This window comes from Xenopus laevis, chromosome 8L (genome assembly GCF_017654675.1).
Source record: "Xenopus laevis strain J_2021 chromosome 8L, Xenopus_laevis_v10.1, whole genome shotgun sequence".
NCBI classification, from domain to species: domain Eukaryota; kingdom Metazoa; phylum Chordata; class Amphibia; order Anura; family Pipidae; genus Xenopus; species Xenopus laevis.
This window is the reverse complement of record NC_054385.1, coordinates 87386294-87406093: the sequence shown is the minus strand read 5'-3', so window position 1 is coordinate 87406093 and position 19800 is coordinate 87386294. Positions and strand designations below refer to the sequence as shown.

Sequence of the window (19800 nt, the reverse complement as noted above, 5' to 3'; positions counted from 1 at the left end):
GGCAGTCAGGCGGAGTATTGCTAGTCCAAAAAACACTTGTTGCTCAGCTGCTGCAGTCTACACAGGCCTGTCAAAAAAAAAAAGGGCCAAAAATGCTGGAATATAGCCCCCAACTCCAAAGGGCACCCAAATCAAAAATATATTCCCAGTCAATACTTTTAAAGTTAAAAAGTCACTCTTTATTTATCATAAATATTAAAAAGTAGGCATACAGACCAATTGATGCTCCGCCTTACGCGTTTCGCACCCACAGGCACTTATTCATAGGCTATGAATAAGTGCCTGTGGGTGCGAAACGCGTAAGGCGGAGCATCAATTGGTCTGTATGCCTACTTTTTAATATTTATGCTAAATAAAGAGTGACTTTTTAACTTTAAAAGTATTGACTGGGAATATATTTTTGAGTATTGCTAGTAATTGGAAAAAAAGAAAATGTACCTTTGACGCTTTTGAAGGCTAAGATACTACATATAGCTACTAATGAGAAACTTAGCCACATGTTGCAGAATGACATGGAGGCATATGATAACATCTGAATGCCTTGGCTAGTCCATGAGAATGATGCTCGATTGTTTTCAGCGCTACAGGTGTAAAAATTATAGGCCAAGGAATATTGAATGTATCGAGAGATCTACTGCTTTATCTGGCCCAGCCGCTATTTACGGGTTCTTTTTTTTTTTTTTTTTTTTAATATTGATTTGTATTGTTTTGTAATTTTATTTATTTGCTTTTTTTTCAATAAAACCTTTTGGCAATAAAAAAAAACACCAAAACACACAATGTGTGCCAAAGGCCTTAGTTCAATTTTTTAGAAGCTTAATGGTTTTTAGTGTGTGAGAGAAAACCCAAAGTATTTGATGGCAAATGCAGGGAGAAAGTTTGCTGCAAAAATACCTTACTCATTAGGCTACTGTCAGTGTTGTTTGCATTGCCTTATTCACAAAGCAGCATTTTAGCTGTAATACACAATCTAGTCCAGATGCCTGTACTCCTCTCCGGGAAATTCCCAATGAAAGATAGGTACTTCCTGCTCACAATCTAGATTTGCTGTCAAAATAGTTAGCAATGGCTGATTTCCTTTGCATTTCTAACCAATGAAGAGACGTCACAGACATTTGTCTCTACAGCTGGCCCAAGGTTTGAAAAAGAACAAGTGTATTTTTTTTGTTGTAATATTGGTGTGTTGGCAGTGATCTCATGTCATTTTGCCTGACCCTGTGGTCTCAGAAAGAGCCAACAGTTCATGATGGAACTACTTTAAGATTAAGCGGTTGTTTTTCTGACTCATTGCAACTGAAGAAGTCGCAGTGGGACTTGGATTTTTACTATTGAGTGCTATTATCATATGTACCAAAGAACATATCTCGTTACCTTCTCATTGTTCTGCTGAAGGGCTTCTGTGGGGGATAGTTACATAGTTAAATCAGGTTGAAAAAAGAAAGTCCATCAAGTTCAACCCCTTAAAATGAAAACCCAGCATCCATACACACACCCCTCCATACTTTCACTTAAATTATATATACCCATATCTATACTAGTTATAGAATTTAGTAACACAATAACCTTTGATATTATGTCTGTCCAAGTCTATCAACACTGAACCTCATTTTCCAGTTTGCTGCTCAGTTTTCCAACTTATACAAATCATTCTGCAAAGTGGCAGCATCCTGCATGGAACCTATAGTTCTGTACAATTTAGTATCATCTGCAAAAATAGAAACAGTACTTTTAATGCCCACCTCCAGGTCATTGATAAATAACTTGACAAGCAAGGGACCTAGTACAGAGCCCTGCGGTACTCTACACTCTTTGTAGTCTATCTTTTAGCCATTTCTCTATCCAGGTACAAATACTATGTTCCAGGCCAACATTCCTTAATTTAACCAGTAACCTTCTGTATGGCACTGTATCAAATATTTAGTAAAGTCTAAGTAAATCACATCCACTGCCATCCCAGAATCGAGGTCCCTGCTTACCTTCTTATAAAAAGAAATTAAGTTAGTCTGGCAAGATCTATTATGCATAAAACCATGCTGGCACACACTCATAGTATTATGATGTGCTATGAAGTCCAGTATCTTATCCTTTATTAACCCTTCAAAAAAGCTTTCCTACTACTTACGTCAGACTAACTGGCCTATAGTTTTGAGGCTGAGAAAGGGATACCTTTTTTGGATATGGGTTGATATCACTCCAGCTTGCAGTGCAGCAGTAAAGAGTGACTTAAGTTTATCAGAGCACTGAGCAAGTCACATGACTGAGGGAACCTGGGAAATGGACATCTAGTGAGAGGGACACTCACGTAACAGCTTAAAAGCTGGGTAAGAGACGGAGTGGAATCACGCCTCTAAGGAAACTGACTGACAGCAAACACGAGTGAGGGGATTGCTGGTTACCCAGTCACCACAAGTGGGACATCTTACTGCAAGTGATTTCCAGAGTGCCCAATACCTTTATTATTTCTATAGGGACATCTTACTGCCCAGCGTGTAACTGTGAAGTGATCATTTTTTAGCACAATTGTAAGTGCATTACTTTTATACTTTTTAGCAAATAAAAGGTTTTAAGAGGAGAGAGGGCGATGCACCTCTCTCCTCTTAACTTCATTATTAGATTGCCAAGAGAGGGAAATTTACAGCAAACGACCAATCTCTGAAAGACACTGGGAGAAAGTATTATTCTGTGAGTAGGCACTCCTGCCATACCAATTGGTGAAAAAACACGTTGTGGAGATAAAACGTCAACTAATCCTTATACACCAATGTTCGTGGTCTGTGTGTTTAAAGGGCAACTAAACTCAAGTTGTGATTACGTTTAAACATAAATACTACACTATATTTTTTTATCGCCAGCCTTAGGGCGCTGATAATTATTTGGATAAGCTATGTCCAATGTCAGATTTAAAAATTAAATATCAAAAAATCTGTTTGCTCTTTTGCAAAACAGATTACATTGCAAATTTCTGCTGGAGCAGCACGATTAGCTGATGCATTTTGAAAAAGGAGGCCAGGCCAAAGGATACTTTCTTAGAACAATCAGCCTCACAGGATCAATGGACAAAGTGAATAAGAGGCTGCACTCTATATGGCCACCTTTCTATTGTTGCAATTGTCAGAACAGCAGGAGCTGTGACTGCTTTTCACTTCCTTATCTCCCAATACACCATGCATTGGTCAACAAAGGCAGATCAGCAGACTAAAATTTCAAACTTCCCCCGAAACACCAGATATCCATAGTACCTAGATAATCAGCTGGGATATGTCAGGCATTTTCGCTTTTGGCCAGGACAGCAAAATCACTGGGCATAAGTCATTTTAATATCTGAACTTAAGCCTAATAAATGTATTACTCATGCTTTATTCTTAGATTGCAGGCTCTCTTTAGCAGGGCCCACTGTATGTAGAGTACTTCAGCGTGAGAATAGTTACAATTGAATACATACTGTACTAATGCAAGGCTGACACTATAAGTCCTGGCATCAAAAGTTAAACAATATTCATTGTGCCAGTAAATTAGCTTTTTAACATAGGGGTCTGACCTGAAAAAAAAAAAAAAAAAGATGGGGTTGATTTTTCAACTGTGCAGAATTTAACAAAATTAAGTTTTAGGTTGCTTTTACTGTACCTTTCACTGTTTTTTTTCCCACTGGATGAACTGCTTGTTGAGCCAGCACGATTACGACCACCTTTGGCATCTCCAGAACTTTCCCTTCGCGCTCCAGAAGAGATGCGCTCAGTAGAATTAGTTCTTTTGACATTACTAAAAGGAAGGTATATCATAAGCAATATCACTTATAATAACTCTTTATTTTAAAATTATGTAGCATGCAGGAAAAAAGGGCAGTGAATCATTTAAGGTATAACAAAGGGCGATTCATTATTGCTGCCTTCAGGGGCTTAATTTCTGCCGTTTAAAAGTCTCAAATTGTAAAATATAATATATTCACACATTTCTCTTTTGTATCCCACCAATATTCCCAATTTACTAACAGAAATATTAATATCTTAATATTAAGCAGGAATCTATTCTCAAGATTAATGGGCTGGGGTGGCAGAGTATATCAGCTCTATAACAATAAAGGATAATAATAACATCCTTGCAAATACCAGCCTTGTTCTAAACCTTCTTTTTTTCTTCCTTGGCTGTGTGAATTTGAGCAATCTTTGAAATAAGTGGCTTAATAGGTGCCCAGCACTGAATATAAGCGTTTTTTTTTTTTTTTTGCAAGGACTAATCTATCTCTAAAAGGCTGTTTATGAGATTGGCAGATTGTAACAGTGCATGTAACAGTGCATCCTACAGGAAGAAACAAATGTATTGTGCTAGTAAACAATGCAAGCAGAATTAAATGTCCTGAGATTTACAAAAAATGCAAAGCAATTTTACAACACAGATCAACCATCTTAATACAGTATGTTGCCTAATATTAGAGTAGATAATGTTTATTTGGTTCACAAGCAGGCCTTGAAAATGCAAGAGGATATCAAATCTGTTGCCCTGCAAGGAGACATTAAATCTGTTTCCCTGTTGAGTATTAAAACTCCCTGCAGCAACTGCTTGGTCGGGATGATGGAAGACATTGCTGCAAATCAGCTAGGGTTATGTGTATTCGACATCAATAACTTGAGCCTTCTTGCAATTTTTATACATCTTTGATAGCAAACATAAGGCATGATCTGCCGAATGCAGCAGGTACAAAAATAAAAAAAAGTTACCTTGTTGCAGGCTTAGATAATTTACACGAATTCATTAGACGCACAGATTTGCTACAGCCAGAATGATGCAGGGGAGAAGTAAAGCAGAAATGAGTGCAAGAGACAGATTAAAAGGCATAGGAGCTTAGTAAGAGAAAGCAACCAACCAAAAAAACATATCTACAGAAAACAGGTTTTATTAATCCATAAGCATGTTAGCATTCTTCTAGTCAACCTGATTATTTAGTAAAAAAGTGATTAGTGTTTGGGAATCTGATTGTAATTACATGTAGTTTTGAAAGGTTGCAGACTTTTGTACTAGTGCTAATTTTCTAAAATCTAAAATTACAAAAAAATGTGCCAAAAGATGCACCAACTGTTGGACCAACTAAATCAAGACACACATTTACTACTTATAGAGTGCCAATTCTCATACAGCGTGTTTGAGGGCTAGATTAGATTAAATAAATGAAGTCCATGGAGCCCTAGAGCAGACTGGGCATCATAACAATCATTTAAACGTCCACATTTGGGCCTTCAGTTAGAGGTTTAAATAAATGTCACACTTCCCACATCTGTGGACATTGGCCAGCTTACTCTAAATTACTGTGTGCACACCAGATAAATATTCAAGCAAGTTGCAAAAAAGAAATACATCTTCTGCTTATTATGTGTTTATTGGTGAGCTTACCTTTTGGATGCTAGCGGAACAATATCTTTCTTTGTCCCTGAAGGGGAAGGCAGAGACCCACTTGGTTTCTTTGGTAAGATGGATTCACTATTAACAGCATTTCTTAAAGGGAGTGTTTGCTGTTCATTTCTTCTGACTGCATGGATTCCTAAAAAAGCAAGTGAATGATTTGATTGCTATGAGTAATGCCTATTACTTCTGTGGCAAAGTAAAACGGGGTGCTTTAAAAGTCACAATGATTCCAGAGCTATGGTACAAAATCAATAGCATTTCCAACTCTCCACAAAAACCCAAAAACCATGAAAATGATATTAAAGAATTACAGTGTCCATTTAAAGGAAAAATACAGTACACCCTTTTGACGTCAAAAGGCAGGCTCATTTAGACATACCTCATTCCACAGATTCAAAGGAACTATTCCCCCCTCCACACTCATTAAGACTTTCTAGCCCTTCCGCAACTTGTTCCATTGTGATGTGATGGATTCTGGGACTTCATCTACTTTCAAGGGAATCTGTGCACCATCTAAAGTCCCAGAATCCATCACTTCAATGAAACAAGGTGAGTGAGGGGATGCATATTGTACAGTGGAGTCAGGGCCGCTCCAGCCATGAGGCAAGGTGAGAACCTTACCTTCACAGTAGCTTTCAAATACTGATGGAAAAAGCAGTATGTTTTTGTGATACACTAGTGGATTAACCCCAACTCCTAAAGCTGAGATTTTAATAATACATTTTCTTCAAAATTAATACAATGCAACAGTTTATTGAAGCTAGCCAAGTTTATGTTGCCTGGTTAATAAAATAGAAATATAATTTTTTTTAAAAGTATGAAAAATACATGCAACAGCCTATGAGTTGAGAATCAAAAAGCCGTGAGGATTACATTATTTCACTGCAAAAAGGAACTAAAATAGGAGTGGCATGGCTAACAGTTGCAATAACATCAGCTTAGATATTGTTATATTTTAGTCTTCTGTTACCTGTTACTAAATATATCTAGTTTCCATCAGTATTTGAAAGCTACTGTGAAGTTATTTTCTTTGCCACTTTAATGCACTGCTCTTTAAAATTCAAAAAATATAAATATTGTATGTTAAATCATTTGAAATCTGTAATAATTATATGTCATTTTGAAAAGGGTTATTTTCTACAATAAGTCTGCAATTTAAATGATCTAGCTAAAATATTTTTTAAACTCTGCATGATTAATTTAGTGGTGACAGGACACAAAAATATAAACTAAGTTTGTATGTTATTGAGTTTGGACAGTCTGAGATGGTGCACACAGCAGGCTTCTTGCTTGCAAAACAGTCCGTGATCTACAATGCACAAGACCAGGAAGTTGTTGCAGAAAAGCAGCTTTTTCCTAAAAACAATGTAATTTCAGTCTGTATTCATGCAATGCAATTAAGTGCCACATGGCCACCTTTCCATCTCTCTTACATCTCTTAACTAGATCAGATCATATTTGCAAATCCAATCTACTGTTATGAAAACAAATTACAAAGGAACCAAAGATGCAACACACACAGGTTAACTAAAATAAGTGTTAATGTGCATTCGGGTAATCAAAAAAAAAATATTACACTTCATTTTACTTTCCACGCTGTTATTTTTGTAACATACCTGCAGCAGTACTGCGCTGGTGCTTCTCAACATCTGACTTTTTTTGATCATTGTGATCTGAAGATTAATGGATTACCCATATTATAGAGGTAAATTAATATGAAAAAGGATACTGGAAAAGATATGAAGCTGGAACAACCACTGTAGTTGTCCATAACAGGCAGTTGTGGACAGTGTGACACTAGTGCAGTGTAGACTTAAACACCATTTAATACGGAGAACAAGTAGTCCATGAAATTGCCTGCTAGATTATCTGCTCCAAAATAAATAACTGGATATTTCATTAAGATATTTATAACCACTGCTTCATCCATTTATTTCTGAGATTTCATAATGAAATTGATTTTTTTTGTTAAATGTGGCAGTATGTAGAGCCTTGTTGTACAATACTGTACTATAGGAAACAGGGATACAAGTATGTGTTTGTAATTACAATTAAAAGCGAAAGGCAATACCTTTGGTGGGTCCCTTCCTATTCTGCAGTGCATGCTGTTCTTCAGAGATATTTAGCCTTCTAACCACATCAGCAAGTGCTGACTTCAGCAGCTGGATCTCATCTTCTTGTATCTGTACGCGTTGCTCCAGGGAAGCGATGCGATCTGTCACCTCCATACTGCTTGAAGCAGAGGCACTGTCATCTGAACAGGTAAAGCAAAATAAACAAAACTCATTAATATTACAAAAAAACAATAACAAGGATTGAGAACAGTAGGAAAGAAGGTATATTATCATATTTCTGAATATGATAATATACTAGCAGTAGACTTAAAGGGGTGGTTCACCTTTAAGTGAACTTTTAATATTTTATAGAATGCCCTATTCCTAGCAACTTTCCTCATTATTTATTTATTTTAGAAGTGTAATTATTTGCCTTCCTCTTCTACATCTTTCCAGCTTTCAAATGCAGCTCACAAAATATTGTTCTGTGAGCTTACAATTTTATTATTATTATGATGGTTACTTTTTATTCCTTATCTTTCTATTCAGACCCTATCCTATTCATATTCCAGTCTCTCATTCAAACTATTGCCTACTAAGGTAAACAAGATCCAAGCAACCATAACTGCAGAACAAAAAGCTAAATAACCGGAAAAAACGAACAAAAAAAAAAAAAAGAACGGAAAATTGTCTCAGAATATCGATGTCTACAACATACTAAAAGTTCACTTAAAGGTGAAAACCCATTTAACTATTACAGCTGCTGCCTGACACTGCTACATTGTTAAGTCACTAAATATTGATTATATATTATAGTTTTGCCCTCACAAATTATCACAATCGTATCATAATCGTAACAGAATTTGTAAGTAAAAAGAGTTAATGAATCACTGTAGAAGTTACTGTCACATGTAAGTTATCATTAGCTCTCTACCACCCTTACTATGGCAGTAATGCAATTCACCCTGTACTGTAGCATACTTTAGTGCATTACAATTTAGTGTTTACAGGCCAAAATCAGCTCCATAAAACCAGTGTTAGATGAACACTTTTTTTTACTGCACAGATGGTTAAATAAATTACCACACCAAATTGGTTGGATTAGCTCATTAAGCCTTGAACTTCATAGGCAGGTGTGTCTAATCATGAGAAAAGATATTTTAGGTGGCCAATTGCAAGTTGTGCTTCTGTTTGACTCTCCTCTGAAGAGTGACAGCATGGGATCCTCAAAGCAACTCTCAAAAGATCTGAAAACAAAGATTGTTCAGTATCATGGTTTAGGGGAAGGCTACAAAAAGCTATCTCAGAGGTTTAAACCGTCAATTTCAACTATAAGGAATGTATTCTGGAAATGAAAGGCAACAGGCACAGTTGCTGTAAAACCCAGGTCTGGCAGGCCAAGAAAAATACAGGAGCAGCATATGCGGAGGATTGTGAGAATGGTTACAGACAACCCAAAGATCAACTCCAAAGACCTGCAAGAACATCTTGCTGCAGATGGTGTATCTGTACATCATTCTACAATTCAGTGCAATTTGCACAAAGAACATCTGTATGGCAGGGTAATGAGAAAGAAGCCACAAACAGTCACTTGTTGTATGCAAAAGATCATTTAGACAAGCCACTTTGCATTTATGCTGAGGAAGAAGTACAAAATTCTGGAATGGCTGTCACAGTCCCCCGACTTGAATATCATCGAAAACCTATGGGCAGCCATCAAATTTTACTGAACTGGAGAGATTTTGTACAGACGAATGGTCAAAAATACTGCCATCCAGAATCCAGACACTCATCAAAGGCTATAGGAGGCGTCTAGAGGCTGTTACATTTGCAAAAGGAGGCTCAACTAAGTATTGATGTAATATCTCTGTTGGGGTGCCCACATTTATGCACCTGTCTAATTTTGTTATGATGTATATGTGTGTGTGTGGTCAATTTTATTTATATATACACATATAAATAAAATTAAATAAAAGAACTGCATAAAAGTTAATTTGCTAAAAAGACATGGCAATAATACAGGCAACAGAAGAAGCTCTGAAACGTCACCTGTATTTTTCCTAAGTGTAAATATGTGGAGTCATTTCAGGACTATTTAGGTCTATTTTCATTATGTAAGCATGTTAAGTTCTTTGCACCTGGATATTTGGCTATGCCAAGAACACAAATATTTGAGTGTATAGATAGGTCTGTTTAGGTATTTATATATGTGAACTGGGGTAATTTGGAGGGGTATCTCTTAATGGACATGTGTCTTTTTTCAACCCAAATCAAAAATATATTACTATGTAACATGAAACTATTAAGTCGCAATGTAATAAGGAAGTTGTTCTCATTGTTAGAGTTTGTATTTCTTCCTGCTGGGCTAATAACTGTAAAACCTCTTAATTGTGTAAAGCACATATTGTGCCCTGTGGAACTTAAGCAAATAAACATTTGTTAGGTTTTTGAATAGTCAACCTTGAGGGGCCAAATTCCAACATAAACAGTACATTTCAGTAATGAGATTCTTATGTAGTAGTGTATGCAACGCTATTTGTTTATTACCTGTTTCTTGGCACATCAGAGAGTAATCTCCTGAAAAAAACCTAGAGGTGCCTAGAAATGGGGTTCACGGTCTGGCTTCTAAACTGATAACAACTGCAGTGAGTTGTGCTTCCCAACACATACATACTCCCAGTCACAGATACTTATTCCTAACACATTTACAATACATTTAGAGTACACTGTGAGCAGGGATAAAGCGTTGTGGATAAATCTTGGCCTAGCATCAAACTAATGCATTGGTAATTATTTCCAAACAGGAAGCACTAATTAGTGAAGCCGAGCGTTCCAGACTTGATATAGCAAATGAATCAATGTAAAACAAGAATCTCAACCCCCTCCTTGTGTTCTCTCATCCCAGTCTTTGCCAAAATAGTGCATTCCTAAAGTCTGTGCTGTCTCACAAAACAGCAGGCAAGAATCAGGCTTGGCAGACAAGGAACACCAACAAGCTGAAGGGTTATTTCAGTTTCAGAGAAGAAGAACCACAGTAGTATACAGTACTAGTACAGTGGTAAGGTACAGTAATTCTTTGGTCTATAGTATCACCATAATAATCCATTACCAGCCCAATAATATCAGTTCTTGTCAACTGTAAGTCCCTTGGGAAAAAGAACCCTTTAAAGTTATGTTGTGAATTCGCAGAATTATTTTTTGCTTTTGTTTCTCTGTTTTAGTGCTGCAGCAAACCAAACATTGTATCTGTACAAATTTTACAGGGCATCCCTTTTGAAATAAAAAATAACAAAAGTGGTATAAAGGTGATACCTTTATTGGCTAACTAATCTAATCATAGCAAGCTTTCAGAACATTTTAGTTCCTTTTTCAAGCTGATTACGATTGAAAAAGGAACTAAAATGTTCTGAAAGCTTGCTATGATTATATAAGTTAGCCAATAAAGGCATCAACTTTATACCACTTTTGTTATTTTTTATTTCAAAAGGGTTGTCCTGAAACATTTTTACTGGCTAACACGGTACAGCAACTTTACCTATATCTGTACAAGAAATCCTGGTGGCTGCTTGAACGAGTAGAGTGATCACCAAATTGACTGTAGTGGAATGTATCACACGTTTCCAGCTTTCAAATGGGGGTCACTTACTATGGCAGCATAAAACCCATTCACTGCGAGGCTAAAATTGTATTGTTACTTTTTACTACTATGCTATACTATTCTATGCAGGCCCTCTGCTATTTATATTCTCCCCTCTTGTTCAGACCACTGCCTAGTTGCTAGGGTAATAAGACCCTAGCAACCAGATAAGAGATTTAAATGCCAAATGGAGAGCTGCTAAACAATAATCTAAATAACCGAAAAACCATTAAAAGTAAAAAGTGAAGACCAATTGTCTCAACGCCTGCATCATATCAAAGGTTAATTTAAAAGGTGACCTACCCCTTTAATATGGATATCACAGTTACGGTTTGAAATTAAATCTGAACCTTCCAATTCGGCTTAGTTTAGAATTTCTAATTGTCAGGCATGGTCGACCAACTGAAATTTTTGCAAGAGGGAAACTCACTGTATTAATCATGGTTCAGGCTCTGTCCCTTTCATCTTACAGCCTTTCATTCATTTGTGGATGCTACAGTCAGTAATCGCAACAAGAAACATATTTCAACAACAGTGTACAGTATTATATAATGGCACACAAGTTTCTTGCTGCGATAAACAAGTTAACAAGTTCCACTAAAAAACGATTTGCGAACATTTGCTAAAGCACTGTTTCTATAATGAAGACCAATTGTAAATTGAATTAATACATGACTGAGAATATGATTATTATTATTATTATTATGCATTTATAGAGTGCAAACATATCATAATAAAATAAACCAAATGTTAATGTCACCTTAACTTTTAAAGTTTCTTCTCCATGAATGTTCAGTTTGTAAGCAAGCAGGACAGCAAACTAACTTAACAGTTATGTCCCATGTGCCCCCCCTTCAAGTCACAGTCATCCCTGTAACCTATTACCAGTCAGTAGCCAAATGAAGTAGTGTTATGGCTATTATATTAGATAACCAGTCACTTCAGCCTTTATGCATTATATTTTTGGCTAAGTAACTATATTAGAAACCGTTTTTCACACAGCCTATTTACCCAGTTTGATTTTTACACTGAATATTCTATTCTTCTTGCTGTGAGAAGGGTGTGCTGAGAATGTAAAGGTGCTAATGTGCACACCCCAAGGGCCTTTATATTGCTGAATTTAGTAACACACGGAACAGACCAGGTCAAGTTTTCTGTAAATACACCTGCTATTTCTATGAAAACTAGAGCCCACACAATGTGACAAATATTTAACTAGTTCAAGTTAAACACACATTAATATTTCAGTCCAAGCTCCTCTCGTTGCATAGGGGAGACTGTTGTAACATGCACACTTTTGTATGTCAAAGTTTCTCTATTTCAGTAGAAAGGATGTAAAAAGAGAATTGTAATGGTAAACATGAGTCGAATTGCCTATTTTAAGGCTAGTAAAAGTAACATTAAGAATAAGCCAATTCAGAAAGCAATGGGAGGGCTACATTCCTTACTCAAGGAATAGATATATTTTAAAGTAATTTCGCATTAAACCTGTATATTAACACAGTATAAAGAAACCTGATGTTTTGAATTGGGCTTCATTTAAAGTTTTTAAAGCATTTGCTTCTGACTCTTTCCAGCTTACAAATGGGGGTCACTGATACCATCTAAAAACAAATCCTCTGTCAGGCCACAAATGTATTGTTATTGTTATCAGGCCCTCTCCTATTCATATTCCAGTCTCTTTTTCAAAACAATGCATGGTTGCTATGGTAATTTGAACCCTAGCAACCAGACTGAAATTGCAAACTGGATAGCGGCTGAAAAAGTATATGCAAACTATGGCTTGGATTCAGTTGTGTATGCTTCTGTAAAGGATTTTGTATTCAGCAAATTTAAAAAGTCAGCGCATCTTTAATATTACTCCAAACATTGTTGTATTTAGAATGCTATATGACAGATTGGAATTTCTATTTACTCCTTTCCCCTACAAACGTCTGCACTTACAAGAGAAAAGGCTTAGTTACAGTTACATAGTTAAAAATACAGCCTTCATGCAGTGTAGCTTGTCTAGATCTGAATTGTCCATATACAAAGAGAGTGGAGCAAATCAGTCATTCACTGGGTCACTGCCAAAAATGTACTCACATTAAAAGAAAATATGTGACATTTGGGAGGTTAATTTCTGAATGATCTGAAACCGGGTCTAAGAAAATCCAAATACTGGATATAGGACAGCGTGGAAGTATGATCTAATGCAAGTTCCATAGCACATTTCTTTTGGCTCTGGTTCACAGGAGGGCCACATACAGAGTGTTCTTTTGGCTCTCAAAATAGCTGGAATTTAAATGATTCTCTTTAAGGAGAGAAAGATGCTGTTTCCTACAAACCATGCTTGCAATGAAATATGCAGTATGACAATATCTTGTTCATGAAGGAAGTGTATAACAAAGAATCCTATTGAAAGGTGATGAGTTGGCATGTTAATGCAAAGGGAAATCTCTAAATAGTTTCTAAGAAACAAAAATCAATATTTTGGAAAAGTCTTTAAAGACATACAATTCCTGAGCAGGAATGATTTTCACTATCCAACATTACATTAAATATAGAATGGATTGATTTAATGAACATTGTGTGGCCTGTTATATGAACTATTTGTATATTAACAGTATCAGCTGTGTTTATTGTGATCTATTTACTGAATTATGTGAGCTATTGCTTAAATAAACTTTCTACTTTACTAGGTAGAAGGACTAGTTACTGAACCCCACAGCAAGATTGTTGGGCTCCTAAACTTTGGGAACAAGTATATTGAGAACAAGTATATTGAGAACAAGTATACTGCAGCTGCTTATCAGTCCCACAGGGCCTCCTATAGTTCCGACCCCCCCCAGCAGTTGAAGGGTATGTTTCCCCTATAGATACTGCTTTTCAGTAAAGTGATTTGTGAGTTTGCAGCATAGTAGCTGTGAAAAAAAAAAATAGATTCAAACTTTTGTCCTAGTAAAACCTATCTAACGGATCTTTTGTTTAGCACATACATGGGAAGTGGCGGAAATAATTAAATTCCATGCACTTGTGTTCATGATGGGGCACCGGGCAAATAAATGTATGTGGCAGGGTCCCAAGATTTATGATGGCAGCCCTAAGTGTACCCATTGACAATTTTTCATTTTTTCAGCATACAGATATTTCATCTTCATTTCAACAATATAGATAAATAAAGGTGAATGCATATCTGAACTTCCAAAAATAAATACACAGACATACAGATTAAAAGAAAGCCAAATTACTAGTAACAATCATTGTCTTACCTCCTTAGGTTCACATTGTACCAAGTACAGAAGAAGTTATTTTGGAGCAGCCTAAGAAGAAAGATTATAAGGGTCAGTTCACACGTGGAGATTCGGGGAGATTCCGTGAGGCAACTTCGGGCGACTATGGAAAACGCATCGCCGCGTGTGCACTAGTGCAGGCGAATTTTCATTATAGCCTATGGGAAAACACGCTGAGGCAGTTCGGGGAGATTGTCGCTCAGAAGACGAGGCAATTAGTCGCCAAATGACAAAATTTTCCTGAATCTCCTCGTGTGAACTAACCCTAAAACTTGCAACACTAGATCAGCTTTTCCTGACATGCAATGATAGTGCTTCCACTTTCAATTTAGTATCCATATGTTATACAAAGAATAAACAGACTAAAGGTCTGAAAAACCAGTTATTACCAACTTACGCTTTTAGTACGTCATTGTGCTTAAAAAACATATGAGCAACAGTACTGGCATTTAACTCGCTACATTATCTCTGTTAAAATGGCAAAAACACAACTTCACAAAAATCTTTTCCCCCATTGTCTTTTTAAACTACTGTGGAGTAAACAACATACTTGCTTTTTGTTTTTAAAACTATGTAACAAGAGTTTCTCACACTGAAGGGCCAATACAATTGCCAATAAAATGTTGCAATCATATGTGATACAAAACTTTTCTGTGGAAGTATTGTGATGATTTTTATAACAAACACAGTATGACCAAATGCAATAAAATTGCTTAGGGTTTTTTTTAAGGATATCAACAGATACTTTTAGTTACTTTTTGGTACTTTTAGTTAAAAAGGGGGTAGGGGCTCTCAAGCAAATGGCCCTGCGTATTCATATCTCAGGCATTAGTTACATTACCACAGATTACTCACATGCATATGGAATGCAGCAAAACTCCCCAGGCACCATGCTTTCATCCGGAAAAAGGTCAACTACTTTATCTAAACAAAACGTTAGTTTCCCGGACTGCCATTCTACCTGTCCAATAATATTTCAGAGGTTCATATAGTTGACCAAATGCAACAAAACAGGTACCTAGGGGTTTCCAAAGGTGCAGAGCTGTACCGCCTATCTAAATGGCCAATAGGTAGCATTCTATAGCATTGGAGAAATTCCAAACACAGCAAATATTCTGAAATGCAGAGTCTCTTATGTACAGAGACTTCTCCAGATTCAGAATCTTTTAATTATATTTTAATTATATATTTCTGTAGATGGTAATTGGGTTGAAGAATTGACGCTGAGCCCTTCAGATGTTATCTATAGCTTCAACGAAAAGTCCTCCATAATGCAAAGTGTGGGAGCTGCAAGAAATATATTACTTACTCAGTAATGGGTCTATTCCCCCCTGTGCTGAACTCATCAGTAAAATGGAAGGTTGGAGAACTGAAGTAATCAATAGACATATAAAAAAAGACTATATTCAATTCTAAAATTAATCGGTGCCATTAATTTTCCAAATTGTCCTCTATCACTTATTGAGCATTAATGATTTTAAATGATTAAAAAAAAGAGAATTAATTTTGGAATATGCTTTGAAGAGGCAATGCACAGTTTACTTGCTATGGGTTTAATAAGATAGATATATATATATATATAATATATATATATATATATATATATATATATATATATATATATATATATATATATATATATATATATATATATATACATATACACACACATACATATACATAAAATTAACAATAACTAAAAATAATTGCAGTGGTGGTTTGTTCCTAGGATGCATGATTAAAGGGATAGTTCACCTTTAAATAAACTTTTAGGGTGATTCAGACACTTATTCTAAAACAGTTTGCATTTGGTCCTCATTTTTTTCAGTTTTTCAGTTATTAAGCATTTTGTTCAGAAGCTCTTCAGTTTGGTATTATTTACCCTATCAAATAGGCAGTGGTTTAAATTAAAGACTGGAAGATTAACAAGAGAGAGGAAAAGTAAAAAATTAACAATAAAATTGAAGCATCACCGAGAAATAGCTTTTTGACTTCCCATTTGAAAGTTGGAAACACCTATTGAAATGTTGCTAGGAATAGGACATTCTAGAACATACTAAATGCTGTAGAATTAATTGGGAAATTTTAGCTTCAGCACTGAACATTTGCAATTTTCTTTAATTTGTTGCAGCATGTTTATCAGATTGTGAATAACTCATTTGGGATTTTTTATAAATATGCTAAATATGGTGACTATTAATTGCAATTTATGATAAATATGCCCGTACATATTCACTGGAGCAGTCTGACAACAGTAAGAATCCCTTACAGGCCTCTAGCTGGACAGAAGAGGACATAAGTGTAGGTAGGAGTACACACTTTTTTTTTTTTTTTAACTACAACGAAAAAAAAATTATATTATCCAGATTTTCCAGTTTTACATTATCCAGTTTTTCCAGAGAGGGGCATTTTCTTGGGTACATAAGATTTTAGTTGTTTTTCCACTTGTGCCCATGTACAACCTCAATCTACATACAGGTGCTGAAAAAAAAGTGCATAGTGTATTCAGCAGACACCAGTATGTATAGTGTAAAGTACTGTATAAACACTCAGATGCACAGTAACTATTAATCTATTATAGTTGAGGTTTCAGATACTACTGTATATGCAAGCTGGAAAAACCCTTAGAGGGGTATCTCAATATTAAGTCTATTATAATATGGCCCTTATTTATTAAATTGTTAAATTCAAATTTAGTCAGGAAGTTATGTCACTTTTTTTAAATGCTACTTGAAAGCAATATCGCTTAACAATCTCCCAGAAACATTGTGCATTAGCGAAGAGACATTTTAAGGGAACCTGTGGGAATTACATCTGATTATAAACATTAAAATGATCTTACTCATTAACTGCAAAAAGCAAGCATCATTAGATAACCAAGAAAACATCTAATTGAAGTGCAAACCTTCTGGAGTTGACAGTTAAAATTGCATAGATCAGCTCCTATTCAAGAAATTCAACACCTGCAAGGTATCGCCACCTCTGTACTTTTCCTCATTCTCCACTGCAACAGAATCCCCTGTTGTATTGAACCTGCTAATATAGGTGCCCTAGAGACAAATTAATCATGTATTGTGTTTCGGTACAAATTATAGGATGAATAATGTGTGCTACAAACATTAGTTAGTTCACACGAGGAGATTCGGGGAGTTTTTGTCGCCTGGCGACTAATCGCCTCGTCTGAGCGACAATCTCTCTGAACTGCCTCAGCGTGTTTTCCCATAGGCTATAATGAAAAGTCGCCTGCGCTAAAGCACATGCAGCGATGCGTTTTCCATAGTCGCCCGAAGTTGCTTCAGAACACCTGAAATTATTTGCAAAATATCCTTCATTTGGCAGCCATGCCACTGACAACTACAAATACTGCTGTTCCTACATAGAGAAATATAAATATGACTATGAACAGATATTGGCCCAGTGCAATGCACTCAATCTTTTAAAACAAAATTTGTTTTATTGAATATTTGTCTATGCACTGGTGGTAGACTGTCTCATTCTTTAAACAAATGCTTTCATTATAGACATTTCACATAACACTAATAAATCTACTTTAAGCAGATCTGTTTTTTTTTTTAATCTGTTTTTGCCCAGTAATAAAAATTGCCAATGTGGAAATGTAGCAAATGTGCATTGCTCCTGGGATGCTAGTGGCCCTGAAACTGAATTAATTGAGAGCATTGCATTCTATACAGTTAAAGACTGTGATCAGAGTGCCTATGATTAGTATTGGTGTTAACATTAATCTCTAACAAGCACATCACGGATTAATGTATTTAAAGGGGTTGTTCACCTTTAAATGATCTTTTAGTATGTAGAGAGTTTGATATTCCAAGACAATATGCAATTGGTTTTGATTTTTTATGATTTTTGGTTTTTGACTTATTCAGCTTTTTATTCAGCAGCTCTCCTGTTTCAATCTGGTTGCTAGGGTCCAAATTACCCAAGTAAACATGCATTGATTTGAGTAAGAGACTGGAATATGAATAGTAGAGGGCCTAAATAGAAAGAGCAGTAATAAAAAAAAACAATAATAGTAAATGTGTAGGCTTACAGACCCTTTCATTTTAGATGGGGTCAGTGAAAAAGGCAAATAATTAAAAAATGAATAATATTAAAAATAAATAATGAAGACCAATTGAAAAGTTGCTTAGATCCCCATTCAATAACATACTAAAAGTGAACTTAAAGGTGAACCACCCCTTTAAGCAGCAGGTTTATTACTAAGTGGAAAACACTACACACATAGCACTAAAGTTTAGAAGAGTGCTACATGTTTAATGCTGTCAGGGCTGAACATATTCCCTAATCTTAAAATAAAGTATGACTAAATACGACAGAATACAAAAACTGCAAATGCTTGGATGTAGTTTGTCAATTGCGAGCAGGGGGTTCAGTTGTGGACAGTGCATTTGTTTGGTGGATACCAACTTTAAAAGGAAAAATATGTCTCATGGTGGCCATACACGGGCCGATAAAAGCTGCAGACAGACCGAGTCGGCAGCTTATTGGTAGGGATGTAGCGAACTGTTCTGCGGCGAACTTGTTCGCGCGAACATCGGCTGTTCGCGTCCGCCGCAAGTTCGCGAACGTCGCGCGACGTTCGCCAATAGGCGTTCGCGTCAAAATCGTTCGACCATTGGGTCGCTAAAATCGAACGATTTTCGTTTGATTCGAACGAAAATCGTTCGATCGAACGATTAAAAATCCTTCGATCGTTCGAATCGAACGATTTTCGGATGTTCGAAGTTCGCGAACTGTTCGCATTTTTTGCCGGTGTTCGCGAACGGCGTTCGCGAACACATACTCGGCGGTTCGCTACATCCCTACTTATTGGCCCGTGTATGGGGCCCCCCGATGGGCTTCCCCGATCGAGATCTGGCCGAAAGTCGGATGGGACTAAAAATCCCGTCGGATTGCGGCGCATCAGCCCGATATTGGCCACCTCAAGGTGGGCATATCGGGGAGAGATCCACTCGACATCGCCAAACGAGCAGATCTCTCCGTGTATGGCCACCTTTAATGATAAAAAGATATACATTTTACGTATTCAAATTTACACAGCAAAGTATGTGAGTGAAAACTACTAAATGCCTTGCTATGGGAGCCATTGAATGAAAACAGCAATAGCATAAGCGCTGTCATCATTATGAGCTCCAGGGATTCTGCAGTGATTGCACTTCAAGAAGAATCTTTCACTTTGGTCCAACAGTATAGCTCTCTAGGGATGGGCGAATTTTTTCGCCTTGTTTTGCCGCAGAAATGATGCCCATAGAATTGTATGGCGTCGCGCGGCAAAAAAAAATTAAAAAAAAAAGACGCGTCAAAAGATAAATTCCGCTGTGCGTCAAAAATTTTTTTGACGCCCATAGACTTTAATGGCGTCGGCGACAGCAAATTTATGGCGAAACGGGTCAAATTCGCCCATCCCTATTAAGCTCTC

General features: G+C 36.5%; 1 protein-coding gene across 8 annotated transcripts in view; it reads right to left on the bottom strand.

The window, feature by feature from the left end:
• Positions 1–19800, bottom strand: part of LOC108698775 (echinoderm microtubule-associated protein-like 1) — a 77330-nt gene that overhangs the window by 30913 nt on the left and 26617 nt on the right. For 4 of the 8 annotated variants that reach the window (XM_041573066.1, XM_041573060.1, XM_041573061.1 and 1 more), the window contains exons 2-6: positions 7469–7651; positions 7014–7070; positions 5386–5533; positions 4716–4766; positions 3625–3759 (exon numbers count right to left, since the gene is read on the bottom strand). In XM_041573066.1, coding sequence (XP_041429000.1) covers positions 3625–3759; positions 4716–4766; positions 5386–5533; positions 7014–7070; positions 7469–7651 — 574 coding nt within the window. Of the gene's footprint in view, positions 1–3624; positions 3760–4715; positions 4767–5385; positions 5534–7013; positions 7071–7468; positions 7652–14339; positions 14391–19800 lie in introns of all 8 variants that reach the window. The other 4 variants (XM_041573064.1, XM_041573062.1, XM_041573067.1 and 1 more) reach the window with 3 other exon arrangements.